Genomic DNA, 21,040 nt, shown 5'->3' with positions numbered 1-21,040 from the left:
ATTTACACACTACTGCTGATGGATCTCTCACACACTCTACTAGTTCCCTGGTTTTGCCTTGGCCCCTCTTGAATCGAGTACGGATCCTCTGCTTTCAGTAGTACGGGCCCATACTACCTTCCACATCTATCCGTACTTTCCTGAAGAGTTACCTCAACTCCACCAAGTCCCCTTTTCTCTACTACTGATCTCTGCTACTCTCATCCTAGGCTTGCCCTAGGGAACCTCTGACTCTACCCAAACAGTCCTCAACTGCTGAAGGCCTCCTTATAATGCCAATTAGCCACCACCTGAATACCATCACATGTGACGAGGATCAGATAATCCTTCGAGTAAAAGACTCGTCCCTACAACGGTTGGACTCAGACAAGAGCTGCGCAATAGGGCCAAATCCAGCACTCTGAGATTATTCAACCCTGCTCACATGCGACGTGACGTATTCACCTAATGGCTAACTCCCATCATTCAGAGTCCCACAAAGCACAAAGCAAGCAACATTCAGACACAGAAAACTACTCAAGCAAATCTATTCTCATAACGAGAAACTGTACTAGCATACAATGCTAAGCTCATACTATCAGGCATAACCTACACATGCTATCCTACTACTGTCTACTCAATACTAGCATGAAATTCTTATCAAGCTGAAACACATAAAGCAGGCACATAAGGCATCATCCTACATCCTTAGTCCTATTCTAGCATGTTGTTCTACTGAAACTGAAACTGATAATCATAACATAAACTTGTACGGGTAATTTGGGAGTACTTACTTGAGCTCGACTGATTGCATACACCACACCCTTTTCTCCTACCAAAACTCCTTTCTTTCTGAATTCTTTTGCTTTACTAAAACTGTTTTCTTTCTCAAAACTCTTTTTACAAAACTGTCTTTTCCTTTTGAAAACCTTTATACAAATCCCTTAGTTTGAGTTCAGACACGCCTGAGGGTATGTCCGAATCCCTCAAACCATGGCTCTGATACCAACTTGTAACGACCCAAAAATCACGACTAAAAATTTCTTTAAAAAAATTACTAAAATCATATTTATGAAAATTGTATCATAAGTCATAACATAATTTTTCGAGTATAAATTCAAAACATAATCTCATTATCAGAGTCAAACATTCCCAGGCTAACTGACTATGGTGTGCACTGCAATTTTCCCGAGCTCCTCTTTTGAAAACTGAGTACCTGAAACCAAAACTGAAAACCGTAAGCTCGAAGTTTAGTGAGCTCCCCCAATCTACCACATACCATACAATAACATATAAAGCACATACTGGGCCTTGCCCACTGCATCGGACCGAGGTCCGGACTAACTGGGGCCTTGCCCCTACATCGGACCGAAGTCCGGAAACTGACTGGAACCTTGTCCCCTGCATCGGACCAAAGTCCGGACTAACTGGGGCCTTGCCCCCTGCATCGGACCGAAGTCCGGAAACTGACTGGGACCTTGTCCCCTGCATCGGACCAAAGTCCGGACTAACTGGGGCCTTGCCCCCTGCATCGGACCGAAGTCCGAAAACTGATTGGGACCTTGTCCCCTGCATCAGACCGAAGTCCGGACTAACTGGGGCCTTGCCCCCTGCATCGGACCGAAGTCCGGAAACTAACTGGGACCTTGTCCCCTGCATCGGACCGAAGTCCGGACTAACTGGGGCCTTTGCCCCCTGCATCGGACCGAAATCCAGGAACTAACTGAACATCACATAACATAAACATATCATCTAGCATGAACACACATATACTGCATACTGCATCGGGCCGTAGCCCGGAACACATAACACATAAATCATGTCTGAGCCACGAAGGCATCAAACATACTAATTGTTGCATCGGATCAAAATCCAGAAACTACTGCTACCTAAACGGGCCAACATTGTGGCCTTAGACCCGTTCCTACTGGAAGGAAACTCACCTGAACTGCTGAGCTCTACCGATAATCCTCTGGCTGCTAATCGACAATCCCCTGAGCCGCTGCTCCTCCAGCTATCCGAGCTACCAATATCAATATGACACTTAGTCTGACAGTCCTCTAAAAGTCAACTAAGTCAACTCTGGTCAAAGTCAAAATCCTGGTCAAAGTCAACCTTCCAGGTCAACCCTACTCGCCTAGTCCACCTACTGACTCGCCGAGTTCATATGCTTAGGGTCCTTCTATTCGTGACTCGACTCGCCGAGTCAGTCCATGACTCGCCGAGTCCAACGATTTCCGAGTCCTGTCCTGTCCAACTCGCTGAGTCTCCACCCGACTCACTGATTCGAGTCTCAACTCGAAGGGTTTGGGGTTTCGCGACCTGACTCGCCGAGTCCACAAATAGACTCGCCGAGTCCAAGGGAATCTTCAACCAACTCGTCGAGTTCATGCCCAACTTCATCCGACTCGACGAGTTGTTCATCCCACTCGTCGAGTTCCTCCTCATCTTCATGCTACTCGCCGAGTCCACTCGAAGGACTCGCCGAGTCCATTCAGATCTACATACATGCAGAGGACTTTTGAGTCATGCATGGACTCCAAACTGTAGATCCACTCTTCTAAAGCCTATTCCTTACGTAAAATGGCAAACTTTACGTGTAGCTAAGGAGATCTAGGCTCAAAACACTATAAACTAGGGTTTGAGACAAAGGGGCTTAACAATCAACCCAAAGACTGATGCTTTATGATTCTCTAGGCCAAGATACACATAGATCTGAAGTAGCAACTTCAGATCTGGGCTTCTAACTCGAAATGGTTCATAAACTTGTCCTAAAAGCCCCAAATCTCATGATAAAGGTTGATCTATATGCAAAAGAGGGAAGGTAGCGACTCATTACCTTCAAATGTTCTGAAAGACCTCACAAACTATGGATCTACTGCCAATCCTTGAATCCCCAATGGGTGCCTTCTTCCTTCTTCCTTCAAATCACCCAAAATGGCAAGAAAGCTTGAATGAGCAACAATGGAGGCATAGGGTTTCTGGTTCTGGACTATAGGGGCCGCAAATGAGCCCTAGGGAAGAGAATAAGATGCTTAAATAGGGCACCAAGTCCCGAGATTAAGATTTGCCAACCCAGACCAGACTCGCCGAGTCGGTCACTTACTTTACACCCGGATCCCGCTCCCACTCGCCGAGTTCCTTCCTAAACTCGCCAAGTCAACCCTCTTTAACTTAGGGTTTCTCTTTTCCTTTCTTGACCTTTCAGATTTCGGGTGTTACATATTTACACCAAGTTAGTGTCTTAATCCTGTAAAACAACCAACCCAACCACAAATTTGACTAATCTAAGACATCTTAATCCATAAAGTCGTTGGCTTTAAGCTATTGCATGGCTAGGAAAGGCTCAAAACATTACTTCATCCATTCTGAGCTATTCTACTCATGTATGAGCCAAAGGGGAAGATCAAGCAAGCATTTTTATGAATTTAAATGTCCTAATATACATGAAATGACAACTAAAACCTTCTGGAGAGTCCCAAACTCATAAAGGTCCAAACTTGGGAACTTTAGCTCATAAATCTTAAACCAAAGAGATTTAAAAAAACTTGCCAAGGTATAAACTTTATACCTGAAAATGATGCACAAAGATGGGAAGTTTCTGGATCTTCAAGCTTGGTAGCACCTTTTTTTTCTAGCCTCCTTCTTCTACTACAAGAGCCAATAACACTCAAAACTTGCAATATCTCACACACAAGCAACTCACACGAGATTAAGGTTTATGAGAGGGTTGAAGGCTGATAAGGGTGGGCAGAAATGAAGTCATAATGTTCTTTAAATATGGGCAACCCTTAAAATTAGGGTTTAACATCTGGGCTAGTACGCCCGACGTACCACATGTACGCCCAACGTACTAGCTGGCCATCTGCGATCATGCGCGCTGCATGAGTACGTTGCGCATACTCATGTGTACGCCCCACGTACAACCGTTTTTGCAAGCCTTTTTCTTCGAGGGACCAAATGTGCCACTTTTGATAAAGATTCAAGAGATAATAAAATATACTTGATTTCGGGATGTGACATAGTGCATTAGAGCAGTATTTTTATTTATATTATTTGTTTGTTAGGAGTTGCAATACGTTGTTAACAAATCCTTACACCAATTACATCACCAGGGCGATCTGAAATATTCCAATTAGTTAGCATTTACTAACTATTATTCAAGCCTTTTAATTAATTAAAATTGTTTAATTAATTCCAAACGAGTTTCCAATTAATTTATTAATTCATAATAAATTAACAAACTTATTTTCTCCTAATTTCTTTCTGCTCAGTTAGGTAATGAGGATAACAAAAAGGACTTTGTTATTATTAGAAATATTACTTATAGTAAATGACCATGGAAACTCTTTCCAACAGTAATTTTACCTCATAGTGTAGCGATGCTTATGTAGTAGTATACTGTGTGAGGGAATACCACTCCGGTTGGTGTTTTCTCCTTGCGATAAAACCTTTTGCGATGCAGAATTTCACTTGCGCTGTCAACGGAAATTGTGAAACATTTTTTATTCCTCAATCTAATAAACATTTCTCAACCACTAATCCAATATGAATACCTCAATGACTCTCTTGAGGACAAAAACTCAATATATATATATATATATATATATATATATATATATATATATTTTAATTTTCATTCATTATCAACAAAGTGGATGGTGAGACACATATAACTTGATTGCTATGTAGAATTCATTGTAATATAAAAATATGTAAAGTCTACAAGAAATCCAAATCCATGTTATTTTTTGGAATTAAATTTTATAATTATTTTTGAAAAAAAAAAATATATGAATTTTAATTTCTTGTAGATTTTACATATTTTTGTATTATAGTACGAAATTATGCGAGGGATAATGTAAACCCTCGTTCCTCTTTTGAGGACGACTAGCTAGCTAGCACGCACGCACTGTGATTTGGAGGAATAAAGTCACCCCTCACAATGAAGACACGTATAATTGAGTGGGAGCATGCAGCAATCCACGCGTCAGACTTCATTCTACTACGTGCATAATCAGCGTGCTTATCTCTTACATTCACCGAAGATCAGAGAGATTCTACTCTTGTTTCTCAATAAACCCTTTTCAAAGAAATAGGCAGATCTGAAGAAAATAACACACAAAGACAAGATGATGAACATATTAGCTCTGGGTCTTGTGCTAACGTCACTGGTTACAGGGGCGATGTGGTCACCTCCTTCCCCTCCGTCTGACCACAGCGAGGTTATTGTGAAAGAAGGCCACCGTGTGGTCGTTGTTGAATACGAAAAAGAAGCCGACGGCCACACCAAGGTGTTAATTTCACCACAAGATACCTCTAATGCCTCCGGCGAGAAGAAGCAGAAGCAGGCGGTGGAGGAGGATGAAGCGGATCAAGGGAAGTTCTCTGGTCCAAGAGAGCTTGTTTGTGATGCTTTTGGTAAGTGCAAGCATAAGATTGCACAAGCTCTTGGGAAAACAAAAGACACGGTTTCGGAAACAGCCCATGGAATGGAAGAACATGTGAAGGATGCAGCCAGAGGAGCCGTAGGAAAGGCCAAAGATGCAGAAGAACGTGCAAAAGAGGGTGTGAATGAAGTATATGAGAAAGGCCAAAATCTCAAAGACAAATTATCTGAAAAGGTCACGGGCCATACGATTGGAGAGTCTTTAGGCAAGGCCAAGGACAGCGTGGCTCATGGAATCGGTAAGGCGAAGAAGGTCGCAGAGGATGTTGTGGACACTGTAAAAGATGGCGCTCTCAAAGCAAAGAACTTCGATGTAGTGGATTCACCAAAACGAATGGGAGAAGATATACAGAGAAACGTGACAGGGAAAGTTGAAGAAGGTGCTCAACATATGATGAATCAAGCCAAGGAAACTGCAGGGAATGTGCAGAAGGTGGTTGGGCAAAAGAGCTTCGGTGAGATTCTAAGCAAGTTAAAAGAAGTGACATCTGATGTAATATGGTACATGGTGTCTCGTGATAAGGTGGATGCAGTGATTGGGTTGATTCATATGCTTGGGTTCTCAACTGCATACGGTATGTGCGTATGGGTGACCTTTGTTTCAAGCTATATTTTGGGCAGGTATCTGCCACGTCAGCAGTTTGGGATGGTACAAAGCAGGATATACCCGGTGTACTTCAAGGCCATGGCTTATTGTGTTTCCGCTGCTTTGTTAGGGCATGTAGCGAGTCAATCCAAGCAGCTTTTGTCCAGCTTTGGGGAGATGTTTCAGGGTTTAAGTCTACTTTCTGCTCTCTTGATGGTTTTGACAAACATGATCTGGTTGGAACCTAGAGCAACTAAGGTAATTAATTATTAAAATATATATATATATATATATATATATATATATATATATATATATATATATATATATATATATATATATATATATATATATATATATATATATATGTGAAAAATGCATACGTATCTATATATGGCTCGTTTTTTATTCTTCAAACTTTGCAGTTGATGTATGAAAGATTGAAGATAGAGAAAGAGGAAGGGAGAGGCATAGCGGGTGCAGCTAAAGAGGGGATAGAAGATGCAGGTGGTCCTACGGTGGCCAGACCTCCAGCACATATAGTAGCGGAGAGGCAAGATGTTTTGAGGTTGAACGAGAAGCTCAAGAGGTTGAATACATACTCATCTGCCTTCAATGTGTTGACGCTAGTGGGCCTCACGTGGCATATGGCTTACATGGGCCAACGGCTGCAAGCTACACGTTAGGCGCTTTCTACTTTCTACTCCTGGGGGTTGTTTGTATAGTTTCTAGTTATTGTTTTGTTCATCATTTCAATATGCATCTTTAGTTAATTTCCACTACTTTTGTGCTTTCTTTGTAACCTTTGTTAAAGTACATTGTTATAAATGGAAAGAAAACGTTTAATGGTCAATTTAAAGAATTTTGCAAATATATTTAAAACACGAATATCTATAAAATGTACGGATCAGGGGCAACTTCACTTCATTGTAGGTTGATAGTACTATAACTCTCTATGCTGATGTTAAAGGGCCACATATCTCATGATTTGTATCACCCATTTCGTTGCTTTGCTTGGAGTGTATTTCCGTACATAAAGTTGTTTGGGAAAATCACACAATTCCCCTATAAAGCAAAGTTTATAGAGCTGGTCTATTCAGTCTTTAAAGTATTTTTGTTTTTTTAATGGGGGCGTAAACTTGTTTTTGTGGGTCTATTATGTCTTTGAAAGAATTGAAGGTGTAAACCGGTTACTTTTGCCATATAAGCACTTCTGATGACCCCGCTTCCCATGATTCATGTATTTAATAAATCATCATCCCTTCAATTCTTTAAATACCCACTTCCAAGCATTTTTTATGACCCCACTTTCCTTGACCCATGTATTTAATAAATCATCATCCCTTCGTTTTTCAAATATCCATTTTTCTTGACCCATGTATTTAATAACTCATCACCCCTTCCTTCTTCAAATACCCAGAAATTGGATCTCACACAAACCCACGACATTTTCCTCATTCTTCCCTCCATCACGTTCCTCATCCTTCATAAACTACCACCGTCCCCGATCACCACAAACTCTTGGCTTCCATTTCCACTGTAGCATGCCCTTCAACTTCTTTTCACCGCCACACCTCTGTCTTTTCAAACCATCTTCTTTCCTTGTAGCCCGGTTGATCATGAAATCACACTCATTTCCTTGTAACCCGGTTGATCATGAAATCAAACCCATCAGTATCAAAGGGAAACAAGGTTTTCACTCGGGTGTGTTGGATTAATGTAGAAAAAAAAACGATTTTAGAAGTAAGGGCATTTGGGGAAGTTTTTTTAGTTAATTGTTTTTGTTCCAGTTTTATAATATGAGTCAAATACTTATCCTTTTAATATAAGGAGAGGATGTATGTAGCTTTATTAATGTATTCCAGAACAAGTTTTGTATTCCCGTTTGTAAGAAAGCTTGGTAATTAAGCAATTTTCCCAAAAAAACTTTTGTCCCTTGTTTTTGCTTCTTATCCCTTGTTCGTTCCCAGTTTCTTTGTTTTTCGTTGGTGCACAAGGTGAAGGGGAGTAAATCATCTTCTGTGATTATATCACTTGGCATTTAAGCAACCACTTCTCTATGCACTTGTTCCTATTTCATGCACAATCAAGGGTTTTTCCATTCTGCGAGAATCACTGATTCCTACACAAACCATATTTTGTTAGAAAAAACACAGGTCTCTCCTTACAGGGTATTTCCTCACAAACTAAAGTAGCAATCGTCCTCGTCATCTAGGAAATAAGGCTCCCTAATTTAACAATTCAATCCCAGTTATAGTTTTCAATAAGGGCTTACAAACACGCATATGAAAGTTTGTCTGCTAAGAGCTTAATCGAGGATGAAGCTGAACATAGTGATTGGGTTAGTGAGTTAGGCTGTTTGATTTTCTGAAGCAAAAATTCATGAAGTGACCATCTCTGCAACCCTCTGCAGTAGATCCAGCTGCAGACTGTAATAAGAAGCGTGTTTGTTTTTTTTAACATCTGCATACTGTTGCAGATATTAAAAAATTAAAATAAACTAATTTTATAAATCAAAAATAGTTTTTTAATACGGAAAATTTAATAATATATAACATTTCGGCAAGAATTAATGATATTTCAATAAAAAATAATGATATTTCAACAAAAAAAATAAAGATATTTAGTAAAAAATAATGATATTTCATCAAGAATCTATCATTATTTAATATAAAAAAAAAATCAACAAGAATAAAACAAAAAAAAAAAAAAAACGAAAAAAAAAAGTGAAATAAAATTTCAACAACATACAATAAAAAATTCAGCAAGAAAAAAAAAAGAATAAGAGGTTGGAAGAGGCAGTACTAGTGTTGTGCCAAACAGAGCACGCGCAGAGGTTTTTGACTCTGAAGACTTCTAAAAAACAAACAACTGCAATACGAAAAATGTTGCGCGTGTGCTGCGCCGCGCAGCAATAAGAGGTCTGAAGACGTTTTTTCCAAAAACAAACAGCACCTTAAAGTCTGACTCATTTAGAAATCTTATTTGTATAACGAAAAAGATGATGGTGGAAATGATTGAAGAGGTGGTGCTAGTTTAATGGTTTTACTATTAAGAGAAAGAAATGATGGGTTCGTCTCTAAAAGGAGAATGGATTTGGAAATCGAAGAGGAAGAAAGGTTTTAGGTAGTTCAGGTAGTTCAAGAGGGAGAGGGTAATTTGACGGTGAAGTAGAGAGAAGAAATGATAGATTTTTCCGTGATAAAACAAGAGAGGTTGATGAGTTTGTGTTTGGATTTGGTAACAAAGAAATGGTCAAAATGTGATGTTATTTTCCAATGGCTGATGTGACAATTTTTGTCAATGTGTCAACAAAATCGGGAAAAACAGGTGAAAAGTGCTAAAAAAACAGGTTACCCACTACTTCATTCCCTCATAAAGACACACAATAAGTTTAGGGACTCAAAAGGTCAACCCTAGAAAGCTCGTAGGGCAATTGTGTCATTTTCCTTAAAGTTGTTATTCTTCCTGTTAATGGGTGCCTAGTAACAATCAAATATATAAATTTGGAAAAGTTGCAAAAATTAACAACATATTTTACTTTTGACTTTTAATTACGTTACGGATAAAAGTTTTATCCATAAGAAAAAAAATAACAAGTAAAAATATAATAATAAGAAATGGAAGTGTGATAGTATATTAGATAATAAAATGAAAGTATATTACTATTTATTGTGTTTGGCCCCTAATTGGGTGCAAGAAAAAGCAAGGTTATATAACTAGTTGTGAGACCAATGTATTACATGTGTTAATTTAAAAAAAAAATTATAAAGGTCATAATATTTGAGAACTTTGAATTTATAAGAAAATGAGAAAAATAATGAATTATTATAATAGAAAAGTTTTTATCTTTTAAATTTAAATAAATAAAATAAACTAATGAGCTCAAATTTTGAGAATTTTGAAATTAAAAGGTAAGTCCACTAATAAAATTGATATCTACTTATTACTACATTTATTGTAATTATTACACTAAAATATTATATGGAATTTAATAAAATAGAAAAACTAATAAAATGACATGTAGAAAAAATTAATTCAAAATAACCACAAAATAACATTTGGCAAATTGAATGAGTGTGTGACAGGTGGCCAAAAAACTTTCATTTATTAAAGAGGATATAACATCTTATTTTTATTTATTTATTATTATTTTTATCGTATATTATGCTAGAACTATGTACATTGATATTAACCCTTATCCTGTACTTCGGAAGTACAATGCCAAAATTCAAAATATATATATATATATATATATATATATATATATATATATATATATATATATATATATATATACTAGTGAAGTTAGGAGGGCCGTGCTGAGCACAGCCCACGAAGGGTAATTTGGGAATTTCGAAAGTTATGTTTTAATAATTTTGGGATAGATGTGTGTAAATAGAGATATATGGTATTTTGTTTATGGATTGTTTTTCTTGTTTATGCATTGTAGTTTGAAAATGTAATCTATGCTTTCAAGACTTATTATATGGAGGACTATGGTGATTATATGACATGAGACTTGATTTGATATAGGGTTTTAGTGTGGTTGAGGGACAATTTTGGTAAGTTGGAGTGTGTTTATGGATCTGTATTTGAACACCAAATCTTGAAATAGCATGAGGTAAAATGCTTTCATTGTATTATTATAAAAAGGCCATATAGGTAGGTTACAAGGGCATAATGGTAATGTGGGTATATAGATACTTTTAAATTTGATGTTAATGACAATTTTGCGAAGGTGCATTGGCTGAGGGTGAGATATTAGATGAAACTCGAATTTGCTGTCAGTTACCATCGGATTTATTTGATCTAAAGACTGATCAAATACAGAAAATAAACTGTAAATACAAATAACAAATATCTAAATTTCTATATACCAACTTGGTATCTGCTATGAAAAACCACTGTCAAGGGGTGGATATTGGGCCAAAGTCAAAAGAAAAACATCAAAACCAGCAGAACAAGCCTGATAGTTCTAAGTATCCATGCGGTTTAAAATTACAACAAATTCATCAAGAACAAGTCAGTTTCCACAGTTGCCTTTAATGGCTGAAAGTTTCTCCCATGTGCATCTTCTTCCTCGATTTGCAGTTTTTTTGAAGCTCTAAATGAGATGGGTTTGTATGTTCTTTGAGCAGTAAAGTTTAAGGTAAAAAAAAAAAAGAATCAAAATGTAAACTTTTTATAGGTATCAAAATTACACCCGACACACTTCTGTCAAATGAAGACAACCAACAGTTGGCTAAATAAACACAAATAATATTCATAAATACTTCGATAACTTGTGGAAAAAACTCACTCTCCTAAACATTTCCTTTCTTGCAAAGTATATGTATAAGTTTATTAAAATTGAGATCATAAGGAAAGAGAATTGTCATGAGCATTGTATCGAACAATTGGTATGCGTTGGATATAATATATGCATTTATGATTCATGCAGTACTACTTATTATATATACGTTATGCTCAAGGTTTGATATCCTCATAAAGGATTTATTTTTCCAGCTATATAAAACTCTTGCATCAACTAATGGTGTCATGTGTTTCTGCTGAGACTTTGTTCCTGGTTGCCAGTTAGAAAATATTCAGAAAAAAATTAAATTTTTTAATGTGTCAATGATGATTCAAATATCCTTTTGAAATCAGGGAAGCATGAGGTTGCTATTAAATTGCCGTACCATCTATTGAGGAAGGGGATTTTAGCATGTTTTTGTTGCTGCATACCTAAAAGAACTCCAACATATACGATAAGATATTGATTTATAAAGTAAATTATATAATAATTATATTTATTGGTGTATAAAGCTCAACCTTTGGGCGACTGTCAAAAAGCGCAATCAGTAGCTTTTGCACCATTATTTTATTTCCCCAACAACTTGAATCCAAAAACCTTTGGAAATACCATGCTCATTCCCCTATCACGATTACCTGCTAACATTAGTTTTTAAGGTTATAAGATCTCAACAACCTTGGTTGAGCACCTAGAGCATTAATGAAGAAATGAAGAAACATGGACCATTGTTTGAGATGCAAGTTGAAGGAAAAGCTCTAAATGTATAATGTCAATTACAATCATTTCAAATCTTTAATAACTTTAAATAGGTTGTTATTTCAGGTTCCAATTAGACATAAATTCAAACTTTAAATTTGAAAATAGCATCTTATTAATCTTGGTTGCCATTTTTTTAAACTTTAAAGTAGGATTCAACTTTAACTTTCATATCTTTTTATGCTAGTACCAAGATCCATTCTTTTTAAATTCAAGAAATTTAACGTTATGTACTCTTATTTATATTCCTTGATTCCGTCCCATATCAGATAATAGTAAGTCAAATTCCAAAACCCACAAAGTTGAATCAAATTGTTTTTTGGAAACTAACCTCCATAGAAGTATTTTGTTTCGGAATGGAGCGGTGAAAGTGTTTGATGAGTCCACAGGGTCTGAGGTTGACTTGCAATCTAGGTTTCTCAATTCCGCAAAAGGATTTAATGAAATAATCCCTTTCATTTTTTGTATGAAAATAACAAATAAACTGTTAGTTTTAACCTAAGAAAAATATTAAAAGATCATGAAACTCTCGAGCTTGTAGCTAGTCCACCAACATCTGGGGAAAATGCTACTAAATTCTCAACACAAATAAGTCCTCATCCTAACCTTATTATATCTCATATGAATTAATTACAATCTATGTAACCAACAAAAACCATATTACTAATCTGACAGATAATGTATCCTTACCTGCAACTACATTTTCATCCTCAACAAATTTATCGAGTGGTATCCAAAGGTTCAGAAACATGTCTCCTGCCAAATCTCCATATTCTAGCACACTAAACTTGAGATAACAAAGTACTCACAATGGAAACTTTCAAACCACACAATTAAAAAGGTTTCAAGAGCCTCCAAGAATTGTTAGTCATTATAAATTTTCAATTTCTAGCACATCATTGACGTTTATATTCGGATGATAGACATGCAATCAATACTCAATAGTCATTAAACATTAAGATGGAATGATATTCTACTATTGCTGTATATTTTCGGATGACACTGTTGTTAAAGGGTAATTGAGATATCTTATTTTTTGATCAAGAACAATTCCGCTTTTAAAGGACATACCGAAATTGAAACCATTACCTTGATTCACAAATGCGTCTCATACGAATATTCTAAATCCTAATTAAGTAGAACCATGACAAGACTACAAATACCCTGGGTATGACGATTATAAAAAAACATCAAGAAAGATGATCTGGAAGGGCATGTAGATATATTAGAAATCTGATTAATAAATTTAGTGTTAGATAAGAACATACTTTGTTCAATCAGTACGAACTGACAGCAAAGTTTCCCACAAAAATTGACAATCAAATTCCCAAATTTGAACCCCAAACCATCTCTTCTTTCCTTGTTTCAACATCATTAGCATTGAGAATAGATCCAGCAAACCCAGGCACTAAAAGAACTATATTCTGAAGGTGGTCATGATGGTTTTTTCATGTACGATTACTAAAATCAAAAGAGAATCAAGAAAGTCATTGTATATGTTAAATTATTAAAAAAAAAGGAAAATTAGTTTTATCTAACAGTCAACAAAAGATGAGAGTAAGAATACAAGCTGGTCATGGTGGTGGATACTGTGCACGTCAATAAGTAATCGAGAAAGAGAAAATGAGAAAAATAGATTACCTTAATTTAAGGTTCCATGTCATCGATTTGTCATTAGTAACGGTCTTTAGGCTAAATCGTCTCTTCATCAGGCTCTTCCCTTTCGTCCTCTTCAACATCAATCGTGAAGCAACAAAACCCTAGAGAGAGAAAGAGGAATTGAGATGTATTGAGGAGGGAGAAACATTACGACAAGAAGAAGATGCGAGTACGAAGCAAAATCTTTAAGAGAGAAACAACAGCAAACCGATTATGGAAATGGGGAAAGAAGAATCAAATATTAAATCGCAAAAAAACAACCAACAACAAACATGTGAAATTATGCGAACCTTAAATACAGAATAAACATGGAGCGGCATGAAGAGGAAGTCAAAAGGGTGACTCAGCAGCAATCAATGGGAGGTGGCGGTAAAAGGGGATCCAAAAGGTATGCAGCTTTGGGGGGAACGTGGCCGCCAAGAAGGAAAACCCACCGTTAAGTCTTCTACCTCATCGTGACGTCTAGGTGACCTTCATCAATAGCCAAACGACGCCGTTTATTGAACCCAGTGGTCGGTGCGCAAAACCAAGTAGGAGGTGGCGGGAAAACGGAAAAACATGAGAAAATAGACAGTGACTCGGCTTGACGCAACTAATTGAGGCGGTGTGGAGAAGGAAAGCAAACCGACTCCACATAAGTTAAAGAATGACCGCCAGACTTCTTATTGGATGACGAAAGCAGCAGGCAAGCAGGTGACGTGCATAGTCTTACTGTCTAAAGAAGGGTCTCGTATATAGGTAATTGATATATATATATATATATATATATATATATATATATATATATATATATATATATATATATATATATATATATATATATATATATATATATATATATATATATATATATCAAAAATAAATAATCAAAAATAAAAAAAATCAAAGTACAAATAATATTTTAGCATCCTACTTTTTTAGTTTTGATTATAGATGACGTTCTACCTATAATAACTGTCACACCCCAAAACCACGAACAGCGGAAACGTTCAGGGGTGGAGGACGTCATGTATAGTATCACAACAATGTAATATAATAAACAAGCAACAACATCATCCATTGCATTATAAGTAAAGTTTTAATACATATGTGTTCTTTCATTGTAGTAAGACACCAAAAATATACAATCAAAATAAAAGACGAGACTTGTCTGCTCCGTCTTCTCAAAACCTGGCCTCCGTACCTGTCTACTGATGACCTGAGAATACAAGTTATTTTGAAAGCGAGTATCAGCTTTAAAGCTGGTGAATTCATAAGTATATAAGTGTCATTGCCTTGGTTGTGAAAATCTGTTATGAAGGCCATGTAAAACGTTAAATGAAAATGTTGATGTACGTATGAAAAACCCTAGAAAATCCCTTATTTTCTATCAGTTTGAGATGTAGTCTTCTACCAAGACCCGAATGTTTTGTTTGTAAAATGATAGTTTTTCCTTTATATTGACTAGTACTAAAAGTGCTTAGTCTAACTCATCGTTTATGTGAATGTATCACAAAATAAAGTAAACAGGAAAATGTACTACTGTAAGTGTTGTCACTGGGTACTAGGACTAAGACAACATATGTAACTGTTATCCCAAGGTACTAGGGTTAACACGACTTATATAACCTAATGAACATCCAAAGATTGTCCAATTGTCCTCTGTAGCAGCAGCAGGGCGGAGGAAGGGTTAGTCCCTATAAAGGTACTCCTAGTATAAGTAATAACCGTAGGCATCCGTAGATGTTCATCACCCACTGTTGCTAACAGATGGGTTCCGGAATGGTTAGTCCCGTCCATATATCCCGAGGTACTAGGGATAGGGACCCATCTAGGTATCCCGAGGTACTAGGGATAGGGTCTTGTCTAGATATCCCGAGGTACTAGGGATATGCAGGAAGATTTACACAGAAGGTACTAATAAATCATCCTCGCAATTCGAGATACAAATATTCAAATAAGTATACACAGGTAAAGGTATCTACGTAAAGGTACTCTTGTAATGTGTTCATGTATCATGTAAGCATATGTAAAGGTACTCATGTATCAGGTAAGGTACTAGTAAAGACTCATGAATGAACTGACTCTTGTGTGATTCCTTGTAATAGAAGTAATGTTTGATATCTTCAAATTATCCCTATGATAATTTACTGTAATGTAACTGGTTGATCATGTAGGTTTATCCACTCTTACTACTCAAGGGTGTGGGAAACTAAATGAAAGATGTAAACTATAACATCGATACATATATAAGAATATAAGTGTATATGCATAGTTTAGTTCAAGAATGTAAAATGGTTTTGTAAGACATCTTATGGGTTTTGAACAATAATTAGCAATGACTTGATGTCATTTTAATAAACATTTCAAAGGTAAAACATTTGGTAACAATGTGTTTTTAAGATGTAAAACCATTTCATGCATCACATTTTGTAGCATGTGAAATCTGTTAAATGAAAAACATAGTTATAAAATACATATCAATGATTAAATAACATGTTTGTTTCTACTTGTATTCCCCCCCCCCCATTAAAGCATTTTAAATCATTTAAAATATTGATTAGGGGTATGAACTCACCTGTAGTTGGTGATTGGAATGAACTGAACGGTATAGGATGGCTAGGTGTCAAGCGAGGACTTGTACACACACTACGATCCTAATGAACATATAATCACACATATATGCACTCAATTAGACTCAAATCACTAATTGATAATGTTAAGACATCCTAGACATAATAAACACTCTATATAAGTGTTTTAAGTCCTAAGGATTGCATCTAAGCTATTGTGGGACAAGGTACTTGTGTTTAGGGTTCCAAAGGACCCCATATATGAGTTTACTCCTCATATACTAACACACATGGAGTTTACGGTTGTAAAATCTTGAGTTTACGGTCGTAAACTCCCAACCATGAGGTATTTGTGTGTTTTGAAGTCCCAAATGCTTTCTAGAATTATTCTAACTTGGTGGTTCCATCCTTGAAGGGGTTTAAGGTCTAGAAACACTCCATTTAGGAGTTTACGGCCCCAAGGCCATTCCCCTTGGAGTTTACGGCCGTAAACTCACTTGGGGTGTTGTTTTTGTTGTTTTCAAGCCTCATGCATTTGAAGGATAGGTTCTAGTCAATTGTTTAAAGCTAATGAGGACTCTAGGCACATTTTGGTGCCTTTGTTTGGTGTTTACGGCCTAGGAGCATTACCAAGGCTGTAAACTCACTTCAAGAGGTGATTTTGATGCTTTCAAGTCTCTTGCACATGTGGTATTGGTTCTAGGCTTTTATTCCAAGCATATGAAGGCATTAGGCACACTTTGGTGCCATCCTTTCATGTTTACGGCCCAAGAGCAAATCCTTGGCCATAAACTCACTTTGATAAGTGATTTTGATGTGTTTTGGTCCTTCAATTAAGTGGGAAACAATTTCATGTAAAGGTCTAGGGCTTTAGGTGTCTTAAAAACACCCTTTGGTCCATTTCTATGGAGTTTACGGCCTAAGATACACCTGGGCCGTAAACTCTCATTTGTTTGTGTTCTTTGATGTGTTTAAGGCCTTAGATTAAATGGGAACTAGTCTTGATAAAAGCCTTAAAGCTTTAGTGGCCTTAAAACACCATTTTGAGGTTGAAAAGGGAGTTTACGGCCTATGCAACTCTTAGGCCGTGAACTCCCAAACTTGGGTGATTTATGGATGTTTTCTTGTCCCTAACACACATACATATGAGTCTAAAGCAGTTGTATAACACAAAGGTCGGTTTTGGCTTTGTTTCGGGAGTTTACCGCCCAAGAACACCTTGGGGAGTAAACTCCTAGATCTAATGATTTAGCCATCTAAATCATGTTATAAGCATCTAATAAGCATTCTAACACTACTAGAAAGAGTTACTCACGTTTTGGTATAAAAACGCGAAGATCCGTGAGAGAGAAAATGGTTTTTCTCTAGTTGGAAATGTGAATAATGAATGAATTTGGTTCAGAATTCTATTTATAGTCCTGAGATATTTTGGCAGAAAATATTTTTATTCCTGAAATGATCTCTAATATAATAGAGTGTTGGAATAACAGTGTTGCACAAAACCCTAGTGCACCCACTCTCCTGATATTTCCTGAAGTGTAAACCCTGAATTACTCAAACTTACGCGAAAAGTCTGAAAATTAACTGTGACCGCTATAGCTTCTATTGAAGTGATATAGTTTGTACAGAATGGAAATTTCGGGTTGTCACAATAACATTGTACTTTCCATGTATAATTGTTTAATAAAAATGATAATCTGAAAAAAAAAACAAATTTCAAAGTATAAAACATATTAAAGTACAGTGTTATAATTGGGGTTCTACTTTCAAAATATACCCATCTTTAGCATTGTACTTTTTAGTACAATTCTTTAATAAGGAAAAATATTACTTTGAAACATAAAAATAAACTACAAGCAGTGGAAATTAGGGGACACGTGAACAAATTTACGGTAAGTATTTTATTTTTATTAGAATGTTTACATAAAAAATAAAATACAAGTAGTAGAAATTAGCATCATAAAAATGGATTACATAGTTAATTCGGATTGGGATATGAAATTTTAGGATATCTGATATCTGATATCCCCGAAAATTTTAATGTTTTATCTGTTTATTATTGTAAAATGGTTATTTATAAACGAGTGATGTTTTATTGTTATTAAAATGTTTACATAAAAATAAACTACAGGTAGTTGAAATTAACATCATAAAAATGGGTTGCATAGTTAATTCGGACTGGGATATAAAATTTTCGGATATCTGATATTTGATATCTGAAAATTTTAATTTTTTATTTGTTTATCATTATAAAATGGTAATTTACAAACGAGTGTTACTATTTGATATTTGATATCTGAAAATTTTAATTTTTTATTTGTTTATCATTATAAAATGGTAATTTACAAACGAGTGTTACTGTTATGGATCTTAATACTTAATATTACATATTTAATCACCTTTTTTAATCCATAAGTGTATATATATATTATAATACCCCATTTTATGTTAGCCCATTTGTGTCGAATAGTTAGCCCACGTACTTGGTGTATGTTAGCTTGTATTTTGTATATATTCTATGGTTAATGAAGATTACGTTCATGGGAAATTATTCTCTATCATGATATCAGACTAATTCAAAATCCTGATTTCCTTTTCCCCCTTCCATTTGATCCTATTGTCGTAACCCTAGTTGTTGTCGTGCGCCCTTATATCTTTTTCGCAATCATCATAATATTCTATCTTCTTCTCTTTTACAATGGTTGGTGAAACGTCTAATGCCTCCAACCAAAAGTTGTATGGTTTCATCAATATCAAGACCTATGTTCCCATAATTCTTGATCTTAATGAACTAAATTATGATACATGGCGGGAATTGTTGAAACCCATTGTCGTGGTTTCAGTGTTTGAGATTTCCTCACCGACGACTCTCAACCCAAAACCGAGAAAGATGAAGAATGGTTCAAGCTTGACTCCGTGGTCAAAACGTATTCAATGAAAACCCCTGTTGCTCACCTCCTCAATGGTCTCTCTCTACAATATGAACATATTGCTACTCTTTTTTTATTAATAGGCACAATATAAGATCAATTTATGCATAAACATGAAGAATCCCAAATTAATTAAAGATTAGTTACTTGAAGGGATTAACATATTTGATGATGTTGATGATGTTGTACTTTGCTCTTTCACTTCACATAATGGTGTCCAATTGATCGATTCCGATGGATGGAATTGATGGATTTTATGTACACTAACATTCCTATGGTGCACATACATCCGTAATGCTTTGGATCTAAGTTTTATCTAATTATACATACAACATTATTTTCCAAAGCATAAAGCCTAAACTAGCATGCAAGGTAACAATTTAAATCATAAAAACTGTTAGAAGAGTACCTTGTGTAGTAGCTTGCTTGTCTTTGACCTTTAGGATCCTAGCACCTCAAGTGTGATGCCTCAAATGTCTTATAACAAACCAAGAACAAGAGAATGGACTTGAGAGAGAGGCTTGGGAGCTAAAAATCAGCTAGCAACTCTTAGTGTGCATGGGGTAACCGATTTTAGGTGTTAGGAGTTTCTTATATAGTCTAGGTTTACATCCATGCAAACCCTAACCCACCATGCCCGTTCATATTTCATAGGCCCTTTGGGCTAAACCTTTATGGACTTGCATATAGGTTTAGTCTAACTCTAATCAACATGGGTCATGAGTCCAACTACAAGAATTACTGATTTACTTAATCAGTCCCCGTAACTTTAATTAGTTTCTTTTGATCACTAAATTAATACCAAATTAATTCTTGATCAATACTAATTAAATAATGTGATTCCTGAATTATATATTATACTTATAATATATTAATAAACCACAATAACCTCTTCTTCAAGTATCCATCCTATCAAATTGTTCCAGAGTGTTACTGTTGGAATAGTGTCTAAGGCTGCAACTATATTAGGCAAGTATTTGACCCGGTTGTGCATGGTCCTTTTAGGTTGCCTTCACCATAGCAACTTGATATGATGATTTATTAAGAGAGAATAAATATTATTAATATATTATGAGAATAATATAAAGAATAATAATATTATTATTTGATTAATATAAGTCATAGAATTAATTAGAATTAATTTGGTGACTTAAAGAGATTAATTAAATAAGAGGGTATAAACTGTCAATTGTTTGATAGTTAAACTTTAGACTGTAAATCCATATTGGATAGATGGTGGACGGATTCTAGAAGCTATGGATAGCTTCAAATAGTCCAAGTCTATCTAAGGAATGGATTTGGATTGCTTTAAGAGAAGATTATCCAATTAGGGTTTAAGCTGTAACCCTTAAGGAGTCTACAAGTATAAATAGACCCTATGGCAAAGGGAAATCGGCACTTGATCTAAAGTAGAGAACCCCTGGCTGATTTCCTCCCCTCTCCTCTCTCCCAAATCATCCTCCTCGCTATTTGGTGTTTGTAAGCCATTAGAGGAGTGACAATTGTGACTCTAGAGCTCCAAGACAACAAGATCAAACAAGAGATTCAAAGGTATGTTTCTAGATCTGTTTTAGTATCGTTCTTATTCCTAATTAGTCATTAGAAGTCTTGGATTCAAAGCATGTTTAATTAGAAAGCCTAGATCCAAGCATTAGGGTTTTGCATGCGCATATAGGAAAGTTCTTATGGCTAAAACCCATCAGTGGTATCAGAGCCTACCTTGGTTTCTATTAAATTGTTGCTTGTTTGTTTGAAACTTAACTGTAAAATTCGATTTTTGTGTTTTCGAGTCATGGACTCGGCGAGTTCCATAGTGGACTCGGCGAGTTGGCC

General features: G+C 36.0%; 2 protein-coding genes across 14 annotated transcripts; one reads left to right on the top strand and one right to left on the bottom strand.

Moving 5' to 3' along the window:
• The first annotated feature begins 4,915 nt into the window (after positions 1–4,915).
• Positions 4,916–6,867, top strand: LOC111892668 (uncharacterized). The gene is made up of 2 exons (XM_023888716.3): positions 4,916–6,272; positions 6,440–6,867. The coding sequence occupies exons 1-2, from the start codon at positions 5,112–5,114 to the stop codon at positions 6,698–6,700; spliced, it is 1,422 nt and encodes a 473-aa protein (XP_023744484.1). The 5' UTR covers positions 4,916–5,111; the 3' UTR covers positions 6,701–6,867.
• A 3,995-nt stretch (positions 6,868–10,862) lies between these two features.
• LOC111921400 (uncharacterized) lies at positions 10,863–14,406 on the bottom strand. Of its 13 annotated transcripts, none has more exons than XR_008225183.1 (6): positions 14,016–14,389; positions 13,708–13,826; positions 12,398–12,518; positions 11,829–11,945; positions 11,696–11,741; positions 10,863–11,580 (listed from the first exon to the last, which is right to left on the bottom strand). XR_008225183.1 is itself a non-coding variant. In XM_052765488.1 (5 exons), the coding sequence occupies exons 1-5, from the start codon at positions 14,043–14,045 to the stop codon at positions 11,942–11,944; spliced, it is 369 nt and encodes a 122-aa protein (XP_052621448.1). In that variant the 5' UTR covers positions 14,046–14,406; the 3' UTR covers positions 10,863–11,941. The 13 variants fall into 13 exon arrangements, 2 of the variants coding, with proteins under 2 accessions (XP_052621448.1, XP_052621449.1); XR_008225179.1 differs by having other exon boundaries at positions 12,398–13,527; positions 14,016–14,383; XR_008225181.1 differs by lacking the exon at positions 14,016–14,389 and adding an exon at positions 13,934–13,984 and having other exon boundaries at positions 12,398–13,527.
• Positions 14,407–21,040: the final 6,634 nt, after the last annotated feature.

Source organism: Lactuca sativa, chromosome 7 (assembly GCF_002870075.4).
Source record: "Lactuca sativa cultivar Salinas chromosome 7, Lsat_Salinas_v11, whole genome shotgun sequence".
NCBI classification, from domain to species: domain Eukaryota; kingdom Viridiplantae; phylum Streptophyta; class Magnoliopsida; order Asterales; family Asteraceae; genus Lactuca; species Lactuca sativa.
The sequence above is the reverse complement of the archived record's forward strand: the minus strand, read 5'-3'. Positions and strand labels throughout refer to the sequence as shown.